At 37.8% G+C, this 11,950-nt stretch overlaps 1 protein-coding gene across 1 annotated transcript; it reads left to right on the plus strand.

Moving 5' to 3' along the window:
• The first annotated feature begins 550 nt into the window (after window positions 1-550).
• On the plus strand, window positions 551-2,509 carry LOC129716869 (uncharacterized). The gene has a single exon (XM_055666712.1). The coding sequence runs from the start codon at window positions 551-553 to the stop codon at window positions 2,507-2,509; it is 1,959 nt and encodes a 652-aa protein (XP_055522687.1).
• The last annotated feature ends 9,441 nt before the right edge of the window (window positions 2,510-11,950 follow it).

Below are 11,950 nucleotides of genomic sequence, written 5' to 3' on the forward strand. Positions count from 1 at the left end.
TGTAAACAGCTTAATCTGCAAGCGGCTGCTGTTCCATTGGCTGATCTTAGAAGGATGAATGCTGGTAAATTGTCGGATGGTAACGAAAGTATCATCGTCGTGCAGTTTGCGCTTCGGAACGCCCGCGACGATTTCTATAGCGCATAACTCCGAACCCGGAATTTGAACCTCCGGCATCTCGGGTTTGACTCAGACCAACGTGTTTACATCAACGAAAACCTGTCTGTAGCAGCGCGCAGGATCAAGCAATTGGCGTTACGGCTCAAAAAGGACGGTAGCGTTACCTCTGTCTACACAAAGTTGGGAATCGTACATGTCAAGCGGAATCCTGATGGCCCTCCCATCGCAGTCCACAGCATCGATCAACTAGAGCAACTCACCCGAAATTGACTTGTCGAATTGAAAGTTTGTATATTTTGTTTTTTATGCTTTTCGGTTATTGCATGACGAATGTTTGTACAATTGATGTAGAATTAAAGTAGAATGAAGAATGTTAACAGTTATATATTAGTTATCCCACAGCCTCTTGAAAAATGCTTCTTAATCCTCAATGGCACAACGTAGCAACCACACTACCACAGCAGCGAATATACCAGGTGCAGTGATGAATGCCGTGTTGCTACCGGGAAAACTGAATATAGTGCACGGTAACACTCAGAGTCTCTGTGCACGCAAATTTGGAAAACTTGACGAGCTTAAGCTTACGCTTCAAAACCCTAAAATCAGTATAGCCTGCTTCACGGAAAGTTGGCTAACAGAAAACATACGTGACAATTGCATCTCTATCCCGGGATATTCCATGCTGCGCAATGATCGTGGTTATAGTCGAGGAGGAGGTATCATTGTGTACTTCCGAACTAATTTACGTTGCACCAAATTGTTCTGTACCGAGCTCACCAGTAACGCACAGGATAAAACAGAATGCCTCGCTCTCGATATCAACGTGAATAATGAGAAGGTCTTGCTGTTAGTGATTTATAACCCTCCCGATAACGACTGCTCCCGCTTCTTAGCTGATAGAATGTGTGAGCTGTCAGATTCTTATGAAAATATTGTTGTAATCGGCGACTTGAATACTGATCTTTTACAGCCTAGCAGAAAACGCAACAATCTTACCTCGGTGTTCGAATCGTTCTCTCTGACATGTTTAGGGGATGAACCTACCTATTTTCATAATACGGGCTGCTCTCAGCTGGATCTGTTCGTTACAAATATCAGATCTAAAGTACGTCGTTTCGACCAAGTAAGTTTTTCTGGGCTGTCCCAACACGATCTAATTTTTGCAACATTAGAGTTCGAGGTTACCCGATCACAACCGAACCAAACCTTTCGAGACTACGTAAACTTCAATGCGCAAGCCGTTGCCCAAGCAGTATTGTCTGTGCCCTGGAACGAATTCTACGGTTTGAGTGATATTGATGAGCTGACGAATTTCTTTAATTTTCACATAAAAAGAATCCATGACCTACATATACCGCTTCGAGTAGTGCATGCAAATAGGAGAATCAACCCTTGGTTCAACGTTGTCGTTAGGCGAGCTATCGTGGAAAGAGAGCTGGCATACAGAGAGTGGTTAAGGTCTCCGTCGCACTTGAAAGAACTAAAACGCCAACATTATAAAACATTGAGGAACCGTGCCAATTTAGTGATTTGTAGGGCGAAACGAGCGTACTTCGAACGATATTTTGATGATCATGTTGATACCAAAAATCTCTGGAGCCGCGTAAGAAGCCTAGGTGTTACTGGAAAGGTTTCTGCACAGGACTGTAACTTTGATCCAGACGAAGTGAACGATGTTTTTCTTTCCAACTGCACTACAGTGCAACCTCCGTATCGTCACACAGACAACGCAGGAGCTTACTCCGATTCGTTTGGCTTCAGTACCATTGCACCATGGCAAGTAACTAATGCTGCCTGGGAAAGTAAGTCAAATGCTGTAGGTTCCGATGGCATCCCAATTAAGTTCCTGAAAATTCTTCTACCTCTAATTGTTGAGCATATAACATTTCTGTTCAACAAGATTATTACAACTGCAACCTTCCCTGACACCTGGAAACAAATAATCGTTCTGCCAATTAAGAAAAAAACTCACTTGAACACGCTGACGAGTCTGCGACCGATAAGCATTCTGTGTGCTTTGTCCAAGATTTTCGAAAAACTCATTGAACAGCAAATATCTGCCTTTCTTAGAGAGTACAACCTACTATCCGAACATCAAGCTGGGTTTCAGAAAGGGCAGAGTGTAAAAAGCGCTGTATTAAAGGTTGCAGACGACATCGGCCGCTCATTGGATAAAAATGGAATTGGTGTGCTGCTTCTGCTGGACTTCTCGAAAGCCTTTGACACGGGTTCCCATCATACGCTGTGCAGGAAGCTAAGAACTCAGTTTAGCTTCTCTACCGAGGCTGTCCGACTGGTTGAATCATATCTCTCAAAACGCATGCAAGCGGTTTTATGTGGCCAGCGCCTATCACGTAGTGCCGAAGTTTGCTCTGGAATTCCACAATGATCTGTGCTTGGGCCTGTACTCTTCAGCTGTTACATCAACGATCTTCCCAACGTGCTGAGGTACTGCTCCATACAAATGTATGCTGACGACGTTCAATTGTACATCGCTCAAACTGACATCCTTGCAGCTGATATCGTAAGCATGATTAACGCCGGCTTAGTCCGAATATCCTCGTGGTCACGAAAAAATAATTTACTCATAAACAGTTCTTAAAGTACTGCTCTACTGATTAAAAACCGCCGAAACAACCGTTCGGATTCAACGACCATGCCCGAAGTGGTGATGGATGGCCAGTGTATCCAATATTCTACAACTGCGAATAATTTGGGATTTACGTTTTGTGGCGACCTTTCCTGGGATAGTATGGTTTATCAACAATGCGGAAAAATATATGCGGCGCTGCGAACATTGCGTTGCACCACTATTTCAGCGTCAACCGGAACTAAGTTAAAGTTGTTCAAGGCTCTTATCCTGCCGCATTTGTTATTCGCTGATGTTTTGCACGTTAAGCCTAGCGCAGCTGCTATGAATAGGTTGCACGTGGCTTTAAACAGTTGCGTTGGATACGTATATAATTTGAATCGCTTTTCTTCCGTAACCCATCTGCAGCCGAACCTCCTGGGATGTCCATTGAAGCAGTTTTTCGTCTACCGTTCCTGTGTATTTTTATATAAGCTCATCAAGTTACAATCCCCGGGACCACTATACAGAAAGTTAACTTTCCTCCGTGGACAGCGGTGTCAAAATCTTGTGGTTCCAGCTAACAGTACATCGGGTTACGCCAATTCGCTGTTTGTGGCTGGTGTGGTCAATTGAAACGCTCTTCCAAACTCTGTAAAGCGTGCACCGTCAGAAGCATTTTTTAAGAGGGGCTTACTAGAGTATTGCAACAGATAGTAATAGCAAATAAGAATAATTATAATAACCTGTAATAGACAAACGCAGACATTCCCGGGATAGCATTTAAAAAGGCTTGCCTTACGCTATCAGACTATGAATAAACTAAACTAAACTAAACATTCACCTGCCAAATATGGTTCCATTTAGTTGATTAGTTCGCGAGATGTGCAGAAACATGTGCTCCAGAAGAGGGAGGGGCATCGAACCATTATGGACATATTTGTTACCACTAAAACCTCTTAAAACATTCACCTGCCAAATTTGGTTCCATTTAGTTGGTGGGATGTGCAGAAATTTGTGTTTCATTTGTATGGCACCCCTCCCTTTCAAAAGAAGAAGGGGTGTCAAAACATTATGGACATATTTTCTAAAATATTTGACTCCATTTAGTTGATTAGTTCTCGAGGTGTGCAGAAATTTGTGTTTCATTTGTATGGAACCCCTCCCTTCCAGAAAAAGGAGAAGCGTCCAACTATTATGGACATATTTGTTACCCCTTAAAACATTCACATGCCAAATTCGGTTTCATTTGCTTGGTTTGTTCTTGAGTTGTGCAGAAATTTATGTTTCATTTGCAAGGGACCTCTCCCTTCCAGAAGAGGGAAGGGTCTCAAACTATCATGGGAACCTTTATCGGCACCGAAAAACCTTACATACAAATTTTCACGTCGATCGGTTCGGTAGTTTTCGTGCCTATATGGATCTGACAAACAGACAGACCGGACTGCATTTTTATATATATATATATATATATATATATATATATATATATATATATATATATATATATATATATATATATATATATATATATATATATATATATATATATATATATATATATATATATATATATATATAGATTATAACATCAATATTTTAGAACCTAAAGAGTGAATAAACATTTATTGGATTGAAGCGTTCATGTAAATGTATTTTTACAAATAAAACTATAAAAGTTTGAATGAGAAAGGCTGGGTCTGACCGTTAGGTGGATTAATTCAGGTATTTCAATCACTTTTTGTTCTCAAATCAAAGTTTTGATATAGTATCTAAAATTTATTTTGCTCTAACTCATGACATTATTCAGATATATCAATTTATAAAAGAAGGTTCTAAAATTTCAGCCCCTTTTTAAATGTTACTCTAGATGTTTTTTTCTAAAGAATGTATGCAGAGTTGCTCAGCTTAGTAAAGCCTGTAGTACACTCATTGTCTAATGGTCAAATATTTGACCTTCTGACATAATGGTCAAATTTATTTGACATCATGGTTGATGTTTGCCCGTGTTTGCCCCATGTTAAAATTGGAGAGTGACAAACAAGTATCTTTGACCAAATTTTTATCTGTCAAAAAGTGCCAAATATTTGACGCTTGGTCAAAGAGTGTAATACAGGCTTAAGATCTACCACAAAGTTGACAGGATGCTGCCAACATTTAGTCGAGCTGGTGCGAAATTCGTTAATATATTTTTCTCACTCCGGTATCACAACTTAGTAGCTTACTATTAAATATTATTGTGAGCCTGTTTCTCAGGAATACATAATATCCCACTATTTCAGAGCAGTTCAACAATTTCTACGAATTCAAAACTATATATAAATTCCTGTGAATTCCATACTTTCGGTATCCGCAAAACTGTCCCGAATACGAGAAGATAGGCTCCAGAAGCGGTTCTTTAATGGTAGAACTTTAGCTTGATTCTGCGGTGTCGGAAGCGAAGAACTTTTCTTTTATATTGTGGTAACGAGGTTTACGACAGCCAACCCGTTTACAATAAGAATACTTTGGGTTACTTCCAGCTATTCCGGTAGGACGAACTGGAGTAGACCAGTCGCTGCGGAATGCTAATTAATGATTGTTCTCTATTGGAATTAACTCGCATTTATAGGCAAATGAAATTGCCAAATTCTAAATTCTACATGTGTATGTCTACATATAAACGTATGATTGATTGGGCTCCTACTGTACACGCTCGTAAATAATAACTCATAAACTGAGCAACTCTGACTCAGTTTAGAACACCCCTTTGGCATCACGCCATGTTTCAAGGGCTAACATCTCAACATATGTGTAAACGAGATAATATATCACAGCTTCTTTTCATACATCTTTATCTTACTGCTGACAGCGGGCACAAATTAATTTGAGCCCAGGACATGAGTTCATTGTCATTCACTGTTACTCGGTATAGAGATGCCAAAGGCTCGGCTTAGAACGATGTTCGTAGACGTCAAAAAATGAGCAGAAGTCCTTTTTGATTTTGAGTAACTTTGACTCACTTTTTGGGTTCCCTTCATATAACTTCTTTCTGAGTAACACCGCATATAACGACGTCCATTTTGAAAGGTGATTACGATGTGCTTAAGTTTGTAACATGTTTTTTAATTGTGTGCGCCTCAGAAGGCATTATAACTGTTTACTTTTATTACAAGGTACAATTATTGATGAATATGTGGTGTCGTTTATTGGTCGTGGCGGATTTCTAGCTAGTAATGAAACTGAACTGTACCCAAAAACTGAGTAATGTCGTACTCAAATTTTGAGTAATAATGACTCATTTTTAAAGACGCCTAGTGTTACTCAGTTTTGAGTATTTGTGGAGTTACTCAATTTTAGAGTTGTTCCACTTTTTACGAAAATGCGTCAAATGTTACTCATTTTTGAGTTATTATTCACGAGCGTGTAAACAGCTGAAGTGACTTTAGCATCGAAATTACAACGCTGCATTTTGCGTACTGTATGAATCGGGCACCAAGCGTTGCAGTACACTCAGCAAGGCCTGGTAGCGAGTGTGCTGTAACACTTAGGCAAAAGGCGTTCAGTTAGACACAGCTGGGTGTATTACGGAACTTTAATTTGATTGTGTTTGTTATGAAAACATTCTGTTTATGTTTTGATTAGCCTATTTTTGTGTACTATTACTGAGGTTTTTGTTCTTGCATGTTGAATTCTGCAGTTGGGGTCTAGAATTTCTATTACTATTATATATGGACCTTCGTAAAATGGGTCAAGTTTTCTTCTATGTTCCAGTTTTAAATACACTGTATCGTTGGTTTTTAATTGGATCGGATTGTGAGATTCTTCTGATGCTGCGCTATTTACTCTATGCTCTATTAATTTGGTTCTTGCTATTTCATTTGACTTTTGTAATTTGAATTTTAACTCCTTACTGTATTGATCAAAATTGTATACGGGGTGTATACCTTGTTTGAATATTTCTTGGGGTAACCTTGCTTTATTTCCAAAAACGAGTTCGGGTCACCACCCAGTATCTGTGGTCTGAGTGTGGTGTTGAGTTGTAGTTGAATGAATGAAATTTCAACCAACTATCCCAGTCAGATTATTGTTCGTTGACGAAAGATCTCAGATATTCGTTTAAACATTTTTGATTTCTTTCCAAAGAACCAATTGTCTGTGGATGATAAGTTGTGCTAAATTTCTGTTTAATTTGTAAGATTTTGCATATTTGATAAAAATTTCATTTTTGTATTCTGTTCCTTGATCTGATCGTAAGACTAAAAATGTTCCGAAGGTAAGAAAGAAATCATTGACTAAGGCTTTGGCAATTACGTTGGCTTCTTTTGTAGGTACAGGGATTAGTACGACATATTTAGTTAATTCGCATTGGATGCTAACAGCATATTTATTGTTATTGCTTTTTGGTAACGGTCCAATGTTGTTTATTGAGATAATTTCGAATGGGTATGATGGTGTTGTTGTTATTATTTCCCGTTTCCTTGGTGTGTTTCATGACTATGTTTTCGTTTGCATAATTCGCAGGCCTTCAAGAATTTTGCAATCGAACGTTTCATGTTATTCCAAGTATATATTTCTTTTGTTTTGAGATAAAGTCGGTGCTGATCGATATGTCCTCCTGTAGGCGTATTATGAAAATCGTGTAAGATCTTCTGTATCATTTCTTGTATTGTCAAATTTGTTGGTGGCTTATATGAAATAATTTGAATCGAGCACACTTGTGTGTTCGCAATAATTTTGAAGTTTTCAATTGATATATTTTTAAATATTTCGTCGTTTGTCGACAACGCTATTTTTTCTTGATTATATGCTTTTACAATTTGTTCTAATTCTAAAAGAGCAGACACTAGGAGTGTCTGATTTCCGTTCATATTTTGGAGCACTCGTGCTACAATTTTGTTTTTACTTTTCAATGTAAATGTTATTTCATCCTTGATTATTTTCGTTTCTAATTTGAATAATTTGTTTGTTTCCGTCGGATTGTTAGTTATGTATGTCGAGGGGTGATCGGTCTCTCTTGGTACATAAGTTTGTTCCGTATTATTTTCGTTAATCTTTCGAGTCGTGGACCTTGTATTCACCGCCTATGTCTGAGGCGTCTGTTACTAAAACAAATTCTTTTGTAAAATCGGGGTATTGTGATAACATGGGTGGAATTAAGGCATTTTTCAAAGTGTTAAACGCGTGTTGACAGCTCTATGTCCAAATAAAATTTGCATTTTTTTTTAGGCGTTGGTTGAGCGGATGTGCTATTATAGCAAAATTTGGGACGAATTTTCTGTAGTAGTTGCTGAATGCTATAAACCGTCGTACTTCATCCGCATTTGCAGGTATTGGGCATTTTACTATGGCGCTAAATTTTGAATCATCAGGTAGCATCTCTTAGTCTGTTATTTTGTGTCCAAGATAAGTTACCTGTGTACTGAAGAATATGCCCTTTTGTGCATTGAGTTTTAAATTATAAAATCTCAATCGTTCAGAAACTTGTTGTAAATTTGCAAGGTGATAATTGACTGAACATCCGATAACTACGATGTCGTCAAGGTAAATGAAAGCCAGTTCTGGCGTTAAGCCTGCCATTGCAATAGTCATCATGCGTTGAAAACTATTTGGGCTTATATTTAATCCGAATGGTAATCTAGTAAATTGGTAATGACCATTCTTTGTGAAAAATGCTGTAAATTATCTAGATACAATGTCAAGGGGTATTTGATGAAATACTGACATGATATCTAACGTTGTAAGAAATTTTGCTCTACCGAGTTGATCTAGTACAGCGGTTCTTAACCTTTTTTGGTCCACGTACCCCTTGGCGATATTTTTCATATCGATCGTACCCCCTGGCCTGGAATGTTATCGCAGAGGGCAGATAGTAGTGGTAGATCAATTAATGGTAGTCTAGTTCTGGTTTCAAATTAAACTATGGTTTGATTGATTGCTACAATTATGTTTATAAGAGCAAGATTGGACAACAAATGAAGTAATATAAAAAAATGCTCTGTTCGCCATTGCTGATTTTTCGTTCGCGTACCCCCTGAAGGCTTTCGAGTACCCCCAGGGGTACGCGTACCCCAGGTTGAGAAACGCTGATCTAGTATATCGTCAATTCTCGGTAGTGAGAATTTATCCGCTAAAATCATTTTATTCAGCTGTCGGAAATCGACAAAAAAGCGAAGCCTTGGTGCTACATTCCGTATCAGAATTCGACATTCTGTTTATACTATACACAGATTTCGCAGCCGACTGTTAAGTGTACAGGACAATTGCGGAGCTAGCGCTACGATCCCACTGACACTAACAGTCTCTCCCGAGCCGGGACTCGAACATACGACAACTGGCTTGTTAGGCCAGCATCGTATCTCGAGACCAGCTGGTGAGATCGAAAATCGACAACTAGACGCCATTTCTTGTCTTTGTCATTAGTTTTTTTGGAACTAGTAAAATCGGAGAATTGTACGGTGATACGGAGGGTTCGATTGTATTACTATTTAACATATCGTTTACTTGTTTATTTATTTCGTCATGCTGTGCATTGATTGTTTTATAATTAGGAATATATACAGGAATATTGCAATATTCTGTGAGTAAAAGTTGTTTTGTGTAATTGCTTCTTCTGGTCAGCAAAAAATATCTTCGTGTTGATTGATTAAATTTTTTTCCAGATTAATATTATTTAAAATTCGCTCATGTCTATTTGCATATTTATTTTTATTCTCATTAAGTATAAAATAATCAGTTAAACGACTTAGCGTAGGTTTAAACTGGGAGTAGGCTATGTAAAATGGTTCGTTGTTTGTATTTACAAATTTTACAAAACAAAACAAACCCTATTGTCGCTGAAAAGATAGTATTTTCGCAGAAAACTCCTGGGCTTTTTTCTTCAGAGTGAATTACCATATCCTCTGATATGTTTAAATGGGGCTTATTACGGGAGTCACTTCACGGGGAGATGACAACCGTAATAGGCACGGTGAAATGATTCTCATTTGATTTGCACGCGTCTTTTTTCACCGCGAGATTTTTTCACTTCGTTTTCACCGTGAGGTAAAACATGGTATTTTTCTGACGGCTTCGCTCCGGATTGGTAGCATGAAAACTTCGTTAAGCTTATCTTCTATAGGAATAGGAGCGAGAACAAACAGTGGTGCCAAAGTGCAAATTTTTAATTAAAAATTATATTTTTTGTTAGCTGCAGGTTCCTTAAAGGAACAATGAAATTAATAGTTTTATGGGCTGACGAGAAACCTTTCATACTCGAGTAAGCTTTTACTCTACTTGTTTGCTTATCAATTTTTATTAAAAAGTTGGAGGCTTTTCGATTAGAAGCTCATTTTTGAAAAAGAATAAATAAATCATCGAAACGTCGGATAACTGAAGCGAAAAATTGTTTTGCTACTCCAAAAGGATTGAGAATCTGACAATCACCCGCCTGAATAAAAAAATAATGAAAGCTTTCATGGTTCTGTTTAATAATCTTGGAATGCAAGTGCCCTATTACAGAAGACGTGTCGACTCAACTAGAGTGTATTTCAAACGAGAAAATGCCCATCGAAGCTTCTGTAATACGGCCCTATATTCTTCCAACTTTATGCTATAGTGCAGACACTATCGGTAGAAAATTCCAGAATTTGCAGAAAATATTTTGTTGTACTAAAATACTGCCATAACAAATGCATATTTTTGGAGAAACGGCGATTGTCAATAATGTTCATAGTTCAGTTCACCTTATATAATAAATTTAGCTTATGTAATAAATTATAAATAGGCTTGAAACAGTTGAAGAAAATTTTTGAAAAATTGTTTTTATTGAATGAATGTATCATATATAGCGCAATGGGTTATAATTTTCCAGGAGTACATTTAAGAGACTTGATTGGTATCAGTGGCCGTTGACTAATACCGTAAAATGGCGTTATCAACTGAAGTAGAAATGGAAACAAGGCGATAACGGCCGGCTGCTGAACCAGTATCACAGGACATGATATTATCGTTTAACGGCGTTAGCAACAACGCGCTGGCTCAAATAGCGTTGCTTGACAAAAGATAACTTGTTGTTTGTAAGCTCGATAGCTTTTTGTCGTATTACGATTATTTATTGATTTACAGCCATGTTTTAACGGCAAGAAACTTAGCGTTTGTCTCAGTGGGTAATGCTTGTCATATGATAACTTGTATATGATTACTGCTTTATGTCTGGAAATACGTATGCATCATAGATAAGACCAATTACAATCAAAACAGACTGTACTGGTTGGTGGTTGAATAGAGAAAACAGCTTTTTTTTGTTATTAATCGCATTGACTACAGATAAAAGTAAAAAACAACAAAATCATGAAATCAGATTTAATCTAACAGTTGAGTTTTAATTTTATTAACATGAAGTTAAGTCTTATTGCAACATTTTGATAGAGAGTGTAAATCGGAAATTTAAACATCGAGAGCGTCACAAAAATTGTCTAGTCTCGAATAATTTTATTTCATTATTAAGTTTAAATTCATCGCAATTACACCGTTTAAGTATAAAGGCTACAATCGCGAACTCTCGTCGCTTTTTATGTTCATCCAAACTTATTGACATGCAACGCGTCTCACAGGCGACATCCATGACTTACGCAACGCAACAAACAAATTTCAGACCCCCGCCCCTTTATAACAAAAAACCTAACGTCAACACCTACCCTCTCATAAAAGTTACGTAATGCAGTAGAAGTATTTGCTCAATGAAAATGCTCGTTTTTGGAGAGTCTTTTCAGAGATTTTTGTTAGGTAACACTGATCTTACCTTCATAGTTATTGTTCCATGTCTTACACTATGTTTCCTGGTAAAAGGAAGGGAATTACATTATTTCAGCAGGCTCTTCATGCATCATTTTTGAAAATAATCAACTTCACGTTGATCTGACCTTGAGATTCTTCGCGTATTTCGAGAGAATTTTCATGTCGTCAACGTATATCAGAACATTCAACACGATTCAAATACGTTCTACATCGATTATAAATTGAATAAATAATAGTGTGCCTAGGTGAAAACCTTGTGGCAGTCCGGACGCCACGTTTACTACACGCAAATATAAGAGTGTGCGTAACCAGATCTATTATGAGCTTTTTTAGAACCTTTAATGATCTAGTTTGGAACCAGTACAACGCATGTGCGTTGGATGCTCTAGCGTATTTTGAATGTATTTGACAGCTCCGAACCACTTCGCTTAGAAATATTTCATCGGTGTTGGTGTCGTCATATTGATTTGTAGTGGTATTAGTAACGTTTTTCAGAAGCCTGCT

This window comes from Wyeomyia smithii, chromosome 1, assembly GCF_029784165.1.
Source record: "Wyeomyia smithii strain HCP4-BCI-WySm-NY-G18 chromosome 1, ASM2978416v1, whole genome shotgun sequence".
NCBI classification, from domain to species: Eukaryota; Metazoa; Arthropoda; class Insecta; order Diptera; family Culicidae; genus Wyeomyia; species Wyeomyia smithii.

Bases quoted from the DNA above. Each gene is read 5' to 3' on its own strand.
- LOC129716869 (XM_055666712.1), top strand. From the start codon at position 551: ATGGCACAACGTAGCAACCACACTACCACAGCAGCGAATATACCAGGT.